We start from the raw sequence: 14,689 nt of genomic DNA on the forward strand, positions 1-14,689 counted from the left end.
AGACAGTGGTTTCAGTACTTTATTCTTTTAACAGACAGAAATTGCTTGAGAATTTCCTTTGTTCATTTGTTTCCTTCCCTCCCCAAACAAAAATCACGCCAGGCCTGTCACCACTGTGAATCTTGGGCAGACATTAAACCATTTGCCTACACATTGAGTTGGCAGGGAATGATACAACTTTGATCCAATAACCACTTCACTGAATTGTTTCATTTCCATGTCTGGACTGAAATCCCCAGCTCACCAGAGGTCTTTCTCAGCTTGTAGCATCACTGCCTAGAACGTATCAAAGAACAACTTTATAGCACATGCTGCCCATTGGAAGAATTATTCTGATCTAACCCCCTGCTGTCTTTCTTCCTCCTCTGTATTTGTAGTTCATGAGCCATTAGTTGATAAATAGAGTTGTTCTTATCTTCTAATTCAACAGCCAATTTATCCAAACAAATATTTTTACCTTCCTATTTTTTAGATTTAGTTGTCAAATGATTTGATTTCCTTTTGGAATGACGTTTTTACCCTCCCTCTACATTTGTGATACTATGAAGTTTAGCCTTATCAACATTATGATCAATGCACTTCTGTAATACATATCAAGGCACAAAAAGAAATATCAAATCAATCCCAAGTGTGTATCTGCAACAGAAACTTCACTAGAACCATCAGGTACAGAGTATTTTTAAACCCAATCAATATTCTTAATATTGCAGGTAATTTCAGGTGCTAAATGTGAAGAATACAAATTCTTTTTATTTGTCACTAATCCATTTCTCACCTCACAAAAACTATGAAGGATAAATGCTTACTAAGCATGAAGAAGTACCCATGTATACAAATCTCAACATACCCACACTTCTTACCCTCCAAATGAAAATGTTTATTAATCATTCCCACTCTAAGCAACAGAAAATTATTCTTTTGTGTCTCAGTCATCTTTTCCTTTCCTCTGGAATTGGCTATATATGTAATGAAATCAAAAACTACCAGAAAAATTAAAGACAAGACTTCTGTATTTTGAATGTGTTACCTGTCATTAGATAACAATACCAGAGCACAAGCTGCATTTCTGTAAGAGAATAAGGGTCAAACAGCCCAATGGAGGAGCTGTAAAAGTACTGAACAGTCACCATTTAGTATTGGCTAACATAATTCATTGCACAGAAATGAGATCTATGAAACTGTACCAATCAAAAAGACCATTATAAGGTCCCTATAAATTTTCCTATGATTTTTTTTCTAAAAAAATTCAAACTTTTGTAAATAATGAAAGATTGAGATTCAAAATATAATAATTTTCAAAAAAGCAAGGCTTCTCTCTTTTCAAATAGTTCATTTAACAGCTGTTAAATGATAACACTAGATGGAGCAACTATCCTGTTTTAATACACCTTGCTCTTCAAAGGGCATCAAGCCTCTTTTAAATCTTCAGATTAATATTATACTAATAATAATAAGGTTATAACAAGTAGACTTTCCTTGGAAACCTTAGGAAGCATGTAAAAAGATTTACTAAATTGCAAAGAAAGGTATCTTTGGTTGTTGTTTAAGCATATTAATATTATAAATACGTTTAAATTAAATGTTAACCAGTATGCTATTTAAACATTTAGTATGAACAGAGTAGTTTTCAGATTTTTCTGTGATATGCAAATGACCTGTTTTTGCCAGAATATGTAAGTACCATGAAAATAAACATGTTATCTTGCATCCCTTTCTCCCATTTACAGGTTTTTTTAAATGCTATAAACTCAGCTCTGTTATATTTATCTCTAGCCCTAATGCCTAATACATTATTTTCAAGATCATATTATGCAGCTCCAAGTATTTTATCTTTCTCAGTTTCAAATTGATTCCTGTGGGAAAAGGAGCTTTTCTTTGACTAGTAACAGAACTTAGCTCACCTAAGTTATTCTGACATTTTGAAGCATTAGACCTGAAGCAGTTTTAGATTTTGGGGGGGGAGAATGGAGGGGGAAAAAAATAAAAGTAATCTGGTTCTTATCTCTGCTTTCCTCCACTTCTGGCAAAAACTTGCTTTAAGAGGCAAGAAAGAATCAACAGCTTCCTTCCCATGCATTCGTGCCACAGTAAGTAAGAGCAATGGACATGTAACATTCAGTCCTGTCGGTGTTATTGGTCTATAAATCAAATTGCTTCTTCTTAATTTCTTCAGTTTAAGTAAGGATTTTTATACTTTCAGCCCTGATATAACACTTGGCATTCTAGAATGTTCGATGCTTCAATCTTAGCCATCCATTTTTTTTCTCCTTGGCTTAGTAACTGCAGGCCGTGCTCTTACCCAGCACACTAATACAATATTCAATGAGCAGCCAAATTACTCTTCCTTCCTTTAGTATCCAGTATCTCTAAAATACTCAAATCACAGAGAAGCTAATTTGAAGCAGAAATATTTCCAAACCTCTGGCAACTGGGGCCTGATGAATTTATTTCAGGCATACTCCCTTTAAAGAAACAACACCAACTAAAGTCTGAGAATAGATGAAAGAAGCTGGCAAAACCTTGGAGCATTATTCACCACCTCAAAAAAGCCCCAACCCCCAGTGTGGCTTTCCCTCCCAGCCCCAAAAATACCAAGCAGTGTGTTGTACTGTGACTGCGGAAAGCAGCCAACACAATCTGGTTATTTACCTTTGGAAGGTTCTGACAAGAATTCAGTGATGGCTAGGGCTTTTTTATCAAACCAAAACTAAAGAGTACATAACCAACCAGTATTAGTCACTAAGTGTTCAGGGAAAATTTTCATTGCAAATGCACAAAATATAGAATGGTGTAGGAGAAGTAGATTGAGAGCACCATTCTTTTAACTTATTTAAAAAAAATCAAAAGGCATGCAACACAATGGTCTTTGTTTATCCTTGGGTACAGCTACAATTGAGTAGAGACAAAAAAACCCTGAGAGATCTTATGGCCAACAACGCACCCAGAAAAGAAATTATTTGCTGCTTAAGATTACAGTGCTTTTTCTCCTATCAAATAAAAGCATTGATCAAAAAGGTGTCCAGTCACCAGTGAACAAAGATATTTTAACTGAGCACCAAAATTTTTAGATGAGCTTTCTTGTTCCCTTATTATGCTTATATCTAGCATAAATTTATATTTTCTTGCCTTTGAGAATGACAACTTCATACTATAAAATATGCTCATTTCCAAGGCTGCATTTTTACTTATTCATTTAAAAAAATTACAAAAACTGTTATTGTAAGCTGAAACTTCTTCCCCAAAGTTTACTCTCAGAGTGATTTTCCAAAGCTATTTATTGACAGCTCCTCCCACTCTAGATCACCCACTTGGACTTTCTAGAGACTAAAGGTACATAAATTGTGGGGTTTGGTGTTTTCTCTCTTCAGTTAGAAATGCCAGAAAGATTATCTGAATGGAGAAACATTGCCTTAAGGTTATATAAACATCATTCATCCTGCTGCAGCTGTGGATATTTCCAACATTTACTTTGCACATTCCCAAAATATAGGTCCACTCACAGATATAACAGTCACACTGGACTAGTTCTCATGTGCTGGTGCAATTGCATTTGTAAAACAAATCTAGTAATTCTGGCACAAAAAACAACAGTTAGAGCATATTAAAAAATGTATTTCTATTAAGAAAACCCTTCCTTTTTCCTTGTGAAAGTCATATTTCTCTCCTAGCAGATCAAAATAAAAGTTTAACTTGTGCAGAAATGAAAAGGACTCTAATTTTAAATATCTAAAAGAAACCACCACTTATTCAATTATCAAAAATCATCCCAGGCCAAGACTGAGAACTAAAGATTGTTCCATCTTGACTCTTATCCAAAAGTTAAAGACAAATTATATGGTGAATGCACATATTTTAGATGGCATTTAAACAAATCAAAAACCCTTGAAACCTAGTATGCATGGTAAAAAAATCATTAACACTCTGTAAATTTGGTAGCAGATCTACCAGTAATATATCTTAAAGCAGTGCTACTCTCAGTGATAATACATTCTATTTTCTGTACAAAGATCAATCAGGTTTCTATACAAACTTGTAATTTGGAGTGCTTTAAGCAGACATCAGCTAAAGCACTATAGTAACACATAATTGTTAGTTTCTATAAACCAAGGTAGTTTAGAACAAAAACAATTCCCATAATCCAGGTAATTCCTGCCCTCAGGCAGTCTCCTTGCATGATGAGTATGAAATCTGTATTCTGCTTTACCCAGTTTATTCTCAGTATTAAGGCAAATTAAAATAATATGAACAAGAAGGAAAATAGATTCTAACAGTAAATATATAGTTGAAAAAGGAACATCTATGCCAATTGGTCTCCAGTTTTATAATAGGGCATATAGCAACAATTTTCTTGAAGAACTAAAAAAAAATAGGCTTTAAAAAATCATCCTACTTCATTTAGTTTTAACCAAGATAATGTTTTCTTTTATAACAGTAGTCCTGCACTTTGCTTCCTTATGAAGTAAGATAATTCCTAAAACTTTCAGTTCAGGAGAAAAAAGTAAGAAGCTTAAAAATACCAATTATAGAAACACTTTGGAACTGCAGGGAAAATTTCATTTTTAAATTTTCAATTTCTAAATAAAGTAGATCACTCTTTTCATGATAGACACCATGCTACACTAAAGATTTACTGTCATATAGAAGCCAACAGGGCCTCGATTCTGTTTTGCATCTTTGCACATTACTACTGAAACAATTAACAGGGGTGTTAAGGCTTATAATTCCTGATAAGCAACAACACTATAATCTAAAAATTCCTTTAACAAATTCAGGAATTTCAAGTCTGCTGACAGTCATTGCCCTGCATCATTTTGAGTACTTGGGAATATATTTGCAAAATACAACTCTCACTTACAATCTAATGGTAACCTAGGATATAGGAAAAATCAGATTTCAAATGAGGACTTTGGAGATAGAATCAATTCATTGAAATTTAGCTCACAAACTTATTTAGACCAAGCACTTTCCATAAAAATAGTTTTCCAGTTTAACAAAATGGGGGAAAATCACTCTTTTTACATCACAGATACAGCATTCCTAAATAATGATACTGAACTAGAAACCTTACTTTTAGAACAGCTAAACACAGGTACAATGCCTGCATATAAAAAGTACCTATTTTTCCAATAATATAAAACTTCAATTAAAAAGAAGTCAGATTTCTTCTATTTGTTCTATATTTCATTCTTCTTAATAAGTGAGACACTATTTTACAAGAAAATAGGTGTCCTGGTAAACACATGGAACTAAGCAAAGGTATAGTACATAGAAATGAGACACTGAATGTAGTTTCACATCCTTTTCAGTCCTCGAATCTATTACCTTGGAATTCATGTTAATCTGAATATCAAAAAACCTTTGCAAAACAAGCATTACAATGATTGAAATCTGCCTTCTTAGCACCTCATTTAGAGTCTTAGTGCTTGAGCCAATTCTGCTTAAACACATCAGAATTTTTTCTCCTGACTTTATGTAGTGTTCAGCATCAGTATAAAATCCCTTGTCACTTGCACTTGAGTTACATATGAAAAAAAATCAGAAAGTAATAATAATGCATGTTTCACAAAATAATAACTGCCTCTGGAGAACTACTATTTTTACTCCTGACCCATAAGCCCAGAAGAATGCAATGAACTTTAGAAAAAAAGGCAATATCTCCATTGTTAGTATTTTAGCTATTATAAAATTCTTCTTAAAGAATACAAAAATCTTAGTATTAATTTGGAATGCTTCTTGTCTATCATGTTTCAAGACCCTAGCCAAGTGGGATCCTCATGATGCCATACATGAGGACTTTAATTGACTGTAATTACTATGCAATAGTATTGATGGAATAATTAACATTCTATACTGCTAAATTGGTGTAATAGAAGCACAACACAATCCAGAACTCAGGCTGAGTAATGAAAGATAATAATCAGCTGGTAGCCTAGCAGAGAACAGAAATATAATTTTAAGTTCAAAATAGCATACAGAAAAATACTGCAGTCAAATGACAATTTTTGCATTTTTGTCCAGACTCTATCAGTATTCTCTCTCTGTCCCTTGATGATTCTCACCTCTTCCTAATTTCTGAATCCACAAGGAGTTGCCTTTTTTTGTGGGGTGGAGGTGGTGGGAGTTCCTCTTTAGCATGCTTAACCAGGATTTGCTCTCTTGTGGTCACCATAGTTACAGTTTCCATCACAGTTGTCTGTGTTAGTGATGTCTGAGTGGCAGTGACAGCCTGCGAAATCTGTGAGAAGTACAAAAACAGAGGTCATACATTATTTGAAAGACTTCAGTAAAGATTGTTCGGAGGAGCAATAGAAAATAATGAGAAACTGCTCTCATCTGATCATAGGCTGACCTTCAGAAAAAAACATTATAGGCAAGTCAAGATAGATTGTTTTATCTGATTCACGCTGTGTGAATAAGTTATCTGCCAATATTGAAATCAGAAAGGATTCTAATGAACTTATAGCTCCCTGTAATCCATGCTGAATGAAGAAAAGAAATGAATGGAATTTTGCAATGGAATTCATTGACAGCAAATAAATAAAATGTTACTATTATTAAAAAAATGTTACTAATAAAATGTTACTATTACTAAATATTAATTTCAGACTACTCCCCATTTTTGCTCCCCGTTTTTGCTCCTTAAGAGGTGATAAAAGCATGAAAATGGCATTAAATTACAAATTATTAGTCTTACCATTAATAAAAAATTTCAAATAGAATGTAATACATCATAACATACTTGCATGAAAGTGCAGGTAACTTTCTGGCTGGAAATCTTAAATTAGGACACATGCACTAGAAAGCAAGTTAATTTGCATGAATTTTGTTCCATAATTAAAAAACAATATTTAGGGGTCACACCAGATACTAATACCAATGGTATGTAACACTGTAAACACTACCTGTCTAATGCATTTAGCTTTGCTCAGGTAATATTTAAAAAAACCCTTTGTATAGCTCAGCTACATTTAAAAAAAGTGATGATAAATATTTTTTGTTCATAGTTTTTTTGTACACTGCTTGTACTGCCCATCTGTACTTTTTTCAGTATAACATTTTCCAACTCAAATATGGGCAGCTGTTTTTAAATCCCTTAAATCATGAGAAAAAGGCCACTTCTTTTTTGATTCTGTCAGATGATGGCTCATTTGTCACAACGCTCTAGTTACAGCTCCAATGACAACCTCCCAGTTTAAGGGCAGTGAAATGGAAAATAAAAGAAAAGAATTATACCAGGAGAAGAAAAAGTGTGCACCTGAAAAGCCCTGCTTCTTTGCTTTTCCTAATGTGCAATCATTAGAGTGCCCAATTCAACAACAGACAAGCCAGTATCTAAAAGTCCATGAAACTGTTTACCCATACATAAATTATCTATTACTTCTTGCACCAGAAACTCAGTAAGAGAATTGAGTCAACTTAGGTATTGAGACATAAGTGATTCTGTAAACAATGGAAGAGGCAACCAGGTCTAACACCTTCTCTACAATGCTTCCCTGGATTGAAAAAGACAAATGGAATGACAAGGAAAGGAAACACTGTTAGCAAGCAGCCTCTTCCCAGCAGACAATATCAGTAAAGCCAAGAAACCTGAAAAAATACCCCAACAAATTATTGCCAACTCTGATGAATTCTTCCCATTGTCTTCCAAGCAAAAGTCTTCCTGTTCTTTGTCCAGGCTGACTGTGGAAGTGATGAGTAGGGAAGTGCTTTACTACTGTAAACTGGCAGTATTTCTTACACAGTGCAGTTACCCCAGTGTGGTGCTTCCAGCTCGAGAAGCAGGCAGCTGTTTTAGAGCAGATGCTAGACTGCTAAGACTAAAAAATTTAGATTTAGAGGAGATTTTTTAAAAAAATATATGGATTAATTATGACAATTGAATGAGCTGCTTGTGACCCACAGAAATTTAGGTAATGCATGAACTACAAAATTCTTTGGAAGAGAAAAACACCCAGCTGACTTTTTAAAATTTTATGTCGTAACATTCTTGCTTTAGTTCTCTCAACAAGATGTATTGATTTTGATACTTTTTTCCTACAGAAATCCTGACAATATGAAGCCAGCATTTCCATACATTTTTATTGCAACTCTATACAGCATCCTTTCCCACTTTATTTTAATTAATTAGAGGGCAGAAGGAAAAGCAAGTTAAAGCTTCTGATGTCTAGGGTTCCATGATATTTGAGGATAGAACGTGATGTCATCTCTCCCTGAGCTGACTATACACTAGAACAGAAAGAGTTTCTTGCTTAATATATAATTTTGGGTACAGTCTCTCTGTCTCTCTTTACTCTTCCCATAAAATTCTTATTACACTCTGTTTTATCCAAAAATCAATGCTAGGATGATGTTTCAGACACCCAGGGTCATATCCTGCCATGTTTTCATTTGCTAATCAATACAGGGGCAGAGTTTCCAGTGAAGAAGGTGTAACACAGAATAAGCCACAGCTAGGGCACTGTAGGAATCATCTGCAGACAATACCAATTACAGGAGCAGCAGCTGGGGATGGGGAATTGGACTTCCAGAGCTGGCAGTGCAATCACTGCTCAGAGCAGTCAAGGCACGATGCTGTCTGGGGTAATGATTTGGATGTGAAAACAATAAAAAAGTGTTTTTCATGCTTAATCAACAGGAGTGGAGGTTAAATACTATGTGTTTCAAAAGGAGAATGGAGATGTGAATTTGAAGTTCATACTCATTCTAATTAGAGACAGGGTAAGACTAAAAGGTAGATTGCAACCTTATGTTCAAGATGGAGATGGTTCACATTTAAACTGCATACACTTTAATGTGCAAAGCACAATCACTAGGAATTACAAAATAGAATTACAAAAATAGAACTAACTTTTATTGGCTTACCTGGTTTAAAAAAAAAAAAAGAAGAAAAAAAGAAAAACAAAACCAAAATATAAAACAAACACCAAAAAACACCCCAAAAAAATCCAAACTCCTTTTAATCACAAAACTGGTGTGTTTCATGTATTATTCAAAGACAATGCAAATAATAACTCTATATTTTCTTCATATGTCTCAGTCCCTGAATAGCAAATGTGATTCTGAGAAGGGATAACATACATTAGGGCTTTAACCCACTAGAAAATCATACAGAAAGGGCTAAGGTGACTCACAAGGGTGCACATTAAAAGACTTTCCAAACACAATGTTTGGCAGCAGTTTCACATCAAACCCATCTTTGAAACATGTTAAAACTCATTTATTTTCGTAGCAGACAAATTCAAATTTTTTCATCATCTATAGGCAAACATATGTACAATGTGTGTATAGCACTTCAGTAGTTTTATGGCATTTTATTTCTCATTTATACATCAGCCTTCCTTTAATGCCAACATTTATTACTGTCTTTGGAAGTGCCCTCTGTCCTGATAAACTCATAATTTTCCTTTACACTCACGTTTGAAGCTGTCATCTGTTCTTTGATGAAATTTATCTCTGTGAGTGGGGAAGTTCAGATGAGGAATGGTGTTTTCTTTAGTTTGGAAAGATTTTCAGTACAATTTAGTGGAGCATAATGAACTCAGAAAAGCTGGTTTAGAGTTTCTGGAAGCTCTGCATCTAGCCTAAACAAGCTGTCCTTGTCCTTGATTCCACTGTGTGGTCAGTGAAGGAAAGCTGACATTTTCATGATGAGGACAAACTGCTTTTTAGATTTCTTTCTCTCATACACCGTTGCCATCCAGTCAATTGTAGCAGGAGCTTCAGCCATGTGTTCTGACTAGATGCTTGAATTCAAGAACAATTAATTCAGCCAAATGTGGGAGAACTCACATTCTACTTTCTGCACTTTTCCTTTGGGATTTATAACTACTTTATATGTCTAGTTGGAGAATCATCTTTAACCGAGCCTGAGGTTTTCTCTTCCATTTAATTTCTTATTTTGTTAACAAGTTAATCATTTGGTGACACTTTATTAAGAGGGGAAATAACAAAGGACAAAAATGCAATTATGAGCGCCCTATGAAAATTATTAATCATAGAATCCTGTAGGTTGGAAAAGACATTTAAGATCATTGAGCTTAAGTATTAACCTAGCTCTGCCAAGTCCACCACTAAACCATGTAAAGTTAATTTTGAAGGCAATAGCTAAGCTTGGTGAATAAAATGTGCATTTTCTGATAGATTTTAGTTGAAAATATTCTATTTTTCACCCTCTTCAAAGTCTCCTCCTCCTCCTCCTCAATTCATGATTAGAGAACATAACGAGATCTCGCATTTTTTTCTTGCACTGTTAACACACAAATGAGCTCTGTAACGAATACATGTAAAAACATCACTGAAATTACCTGCCCTGCCTAGACAGAAACCCATGGTGACAAGTACACCATCAGTATTTCACAGAAAATATGTCTGAACAGTGTACCAGTGTCTTGGGAACAGGTCCTTGAGCCAGGTCTAACTGTGCAATGTTTCCAGAGGGTGAAGCAGTACTCCCACATTGAAGCACTGTGACCCCCCCTGCATGGAGAATAACGCGCTCTGACTCCATGTTGCAGAAGGCTGAATAAATTGCTTTTATTAAGCTAAATTATGTTACATTAGTACTGTACTATACTAGAACTATATCACACTAAAAAGATACTCAAGAAAAACCCGTGACTGTCTCCAGACAGTCACAAAACAGCTTTGACTCAATTGGCCAATCAATCCAAACAACCATCACACCAATTAACAAATCACTCTTTGGTAAATAATCTTCATAACACATTCCACATGTGCCAAACAGGAACAGCCAATTGAGATAAGAATTGTTTTCTTCTTTCTCTGAGCTTTCTCACTGCGTCTCACAACTTCCCAGGAAAAATCCTGGGTGAGAGAATCCTGTCTCTCTCTGTTCAGAGAATGTGAATACCACACTACCATGACAGCACATCACTTCTATCCCAAGCAGAGTAACTTCTCTTTGGAGCAAGAGCTTATCCCCAGAAATATTCTGCTGTGATAGGACAGCTACACTGTGATGGGAATCCAAAGAATCTCCCAGCTGTGCTGATCTATGTTTACAGCCTCAGGACTGATCACTTCATTTTCTGTAATCTGAGTTCCATTTTCAAAACTAGTGACTGCCTGTAGGAGCCATCACCAATCTGAACAGGACGTGAACAATCTGGAGTGATTTACTAACTTCCTCAAATCATGTGACCTTAGACATCCCAAATTTAAAAATGAATCCCTGGAATTTTCTTTTGCTTTGAAACAGGAGGTTTTCTACTGTAACTAAATCTTATTTTCAACTCCTAAATGATGTGTACACAATATGGTTTTGTTTTCCAACTGAAATTGTGCCCTTCCACCAGTTTCTTCTTTTATATTCTCCCAAACTTATTTTTCCAACTCCACTGCTTTTTTTTTAGAGCAAGCTAAAATATTAAGGTATGAGTTGAAATCAAGGGTACTAAGAGGGATTCATATCACTACATGAAGTATAGCAACTTTTCTTTAATTACCCAAACATAATTTGGTAGAAGTATTAGTAGAGAGCAACAAAAAAAGGGATTTGCTCTAGGGAATTGCATGCTATAGGGAATTGAATCAAACTGACCAGAACTGTGAGAGACCTGTATGGACAGGATAGAGGTACCTGCTGTAACATTCTGCTCTGTGCTAATTAATTAAAAAACCTTAATATCCATTTCCTTTTTAACAGTCATACGATAGCTCAAAAATAACCCAGTATTAGTGAGATAATGGAATGGGGAAAAGGGACCTGGTTTGGGTTTAAACCCAGTAAGAAAGAAATGCTAACAAGATATCTAGGCAAAATAACTAGATATAGGTTTTTTGGTACTACACCAGAGCATGAATTTTGTTACCTGGTTTAAAAACTTCATTTCCTTCTTTTAATATATTACAGTTACCATAAAGTGGTCAAAATAATAGCAGGTTATATTTTTTTTATTGGCACTTTGGTTACAGGTATAGATTTATTTCTTTTTTTACCAAGAAATTTCTCTTTTTTGTAGCTTCTCTTTAATCTGCAAATCAGTATATCATATACAGAAGTAAAATAGCAATCAATTATTATTTTTTCATGTTGGAAAAAAAAGCAATTTCACTCAAACTAGCAGACAGTTTTTGCATTAATTTCAGACTGTGCTATTTCAAAGAGACATCTATTAAAAAATGTGTTATAATAGGTTAAAAATAAATTAACTGGAAAGGTATTTTCCTTATGGTTTATATCATCCCTGAAAACATAGTTAACAACCCACGAAAGAAATCAGCACTACAACTAGAGATTAAAAACTAAATATATAAATAAAATTCTAGAAAATTATATTGTTATTGTACTATGCTGTCCTAAAAATAAAATATGTCTTAAGCAATCCTGCAGGGTAAATAATTAAAACAAGATGACAAACAGCACCAAAGCTACTTCAAGCATTTGACTGTCAAAGGACCTGATTGTCATAAACTGATAAAACTATATTTTACAAACCTGTTTAGAATTGCTCTCCACCTTCTGCACAAGGCTTTCCCAGCGCTGGGCAAAATTTTCAAGACGACTTTCCAGCTTTTGAGCCACTGCTTTATTTTTCACAGCTACAAGGAGATCTTGGCTGAGCAACTTCAGCTTACTCATCATTTGCCTTTTCATTTCTAAATCTCCTTTTAGGATCTGTTAAACAAAGTAACAGAAGGAAGAACACACATTCATACAAAAAAACCCAAAACAAAATAAAAAACACAAAAAAAAAACCCAACGACCCAAACTAAAACACCCACAAAAAAAGGAAGACCAACAAACTAAGAAGAAAAATCACAAGGAGAGCATCATAAAGAGCTGAAAATGGGTTAAGGGCTCCTATAATTCCATAATGTTGTTTCCATAAGCAGAGCTTACATAGCAACATAACATGGCAGGTGGAACAACTCCAAACTTCGCAGCAGGCTTCAGGTGATGACATGAATCAAAAAGCTAACAGTGTATAACAGGAATAACCTTAAAACTGCACTCATGTTGACAACTATATCAACATGACAAATAATATTTCTTTTAAGTGTCAATATATGTTGTTATATATTGCATATTGAAAGAAGAGTTTTCTAGAAAAGTAAAATATGATCCCAAACCAGGATTTAAACATAAAAAAAACCAAAACCAAAAACAAAAAAAAAAACCACAAAAAAAAAAAAAAAAAAAAACAAACCAAAAAAACCCAACCAACCAACCAACCAGCAATGAAAACAACCCCTCCCAAACAAAGAACCCAAACAAACATAAAACCAAAACACAGTGTGCCAAGGAACCTTGAAACTCCTGAGATTCATACATGCCAATCTGCCTATGAAACAGGCACAGATCCAAGGATCATCCGTAGCTCCAGTTCTTACCTGGGTTAACTTTTCAAAGCCTTAACTGGTTTACTGCACTAATTTCCCATTCCTTAAACATTTATTCTCTACACCCTAATTCTGGTAACTATGGCCAAACTTTGAACTCCCTATGCAGTTGTGAATTGCATTCTAATCCCCAAGGCATGCAAAGGATAATCAAGCAAGTGGTTAGACAACAAAATTTAGTCTACATATACTTTCCTACAGCTATGTAATCCAAAATTGTAATTAAAAATGCAACTCAGCAAAAGACAGATTCGTTGCCTTTGTAATCAGTACTCTTTCTAATCAGATTTGATTTGAAACATCATAATTACTAATGGTAGGTACAGCTAATATCAAAAATTAAATTTATTTATCCCTGAGAAGCAGAAGCTAACTTTATATTGAAGAATCTCTTTTCAGAATAGTAGGAGACCTAACAGATGGAGGAAAGTAGATGCAAAGTAGTTTAGCATGTTAAGCTTCAAGCACTGCTATATTTGACCTTTTTTTACGCCTACAGCGTCAGAAAAAGATCATGTGGGAACCACCATACACTGACTGGAATAATAAAAAATGATATCCTGTGAAACATTAGTTAGTTCTGAGGAGCAATGTTTGATTTCCAATCAGTCGAGCCCACAACAGCTGTATAACACACCCGTGAGTTCAGCATCAATCCAAAGTACCTGGAGCACAAGCAGGAAGTGAAACACTACAAAAAGAAGGATGCTAAAAATTTCTTTTAAAGATACTTCTCACTGCAATTTAATATGCTTTTGTGACAGCTACAGTCAATCTGGAACACTAGACTGGAAGATTCACTTTTCACATTCCTTCATTAAAAACCTGTCAATGTGCCACAATAACCAAAAATATGTTCTGGGTTTTTTTCCAATACAATAATATATTTAAAATAATAATAATAGTAACTACAAAATATGCAATTTTCCATTTAGAAGACAAGACATGATAGTTTCCTTTATGAAATTAATTAGCAAATATATCAGTCATAACTTCTGTCAAGTACATACTATAAAACCTGATATTTGAACATTATAAAGTGATTTTCTTATTTTTGGTAATGTGGTTCTATTTTTGGGGGTTGAAATTTTTAGTTCTTGCTTGTTTCTTCTCCTTAAAGATCAAAAACTTACTTTGCTTACTGCAATGGTCTAACCAGCAATATCCAGTGTAAAGTTAGTTTTCAGCTGCAAATAAATTTATTACATTCAAAAATTGTGTCATATCTAATTTATTTGCTATATGTAAAAAAAAACCCCAAAAATGTTAAGTGAAGTAAGAAAATATTTAACTCTGTTTTAATTGAATATATATTATAAATATGTAG

The 14,689-nt window shown here is 34.4% G+C and overlaps 1 protein-coding gene across 18 annotated transcripts in view; it reads right to left on the minus strand.

Annotated features, from left to right (window-relative positions):
* The window catches only part of DMD (dystrophin), a 1,148,985-nt gene that overhangs the window by 673,323 nt on the left and 460,973 nt on the right, over positions 1-14,689 (minus strand). For all 18 annotated transcript variants that reach the window (XM_077781657.2, XM_021553010.4, XM_021553014.4 and 15 more), the window contains 2 exons: positions 12,458-12,637; positions 6,060-6,235 (listed from right to left, as the gene is read on the minus strand). In XM_077781657.2, coding sequence (XP_077637783.2) covers positions 6,060-6,235; positions 12,458-12,637 — 356 coding nt within the window. The remainder of the gene's footprint in view (positions 1-6,059; positions 6,236-12,457; positions 12,638-14,689) is intronic.

This window comes from Lonchura striata, chromosome 1 (genome assembly GCF_050655825.1).
Source record: "Lonchura striata isolate lonStrDom1 chromosome 1, ASM5065582v1, whole genome shotgun sequence".
NCBI lineage: Eukaryota > Metazoa > Chordata > Aves > Passeriformes > Estrildidae > Lonchura > Lonchura striata.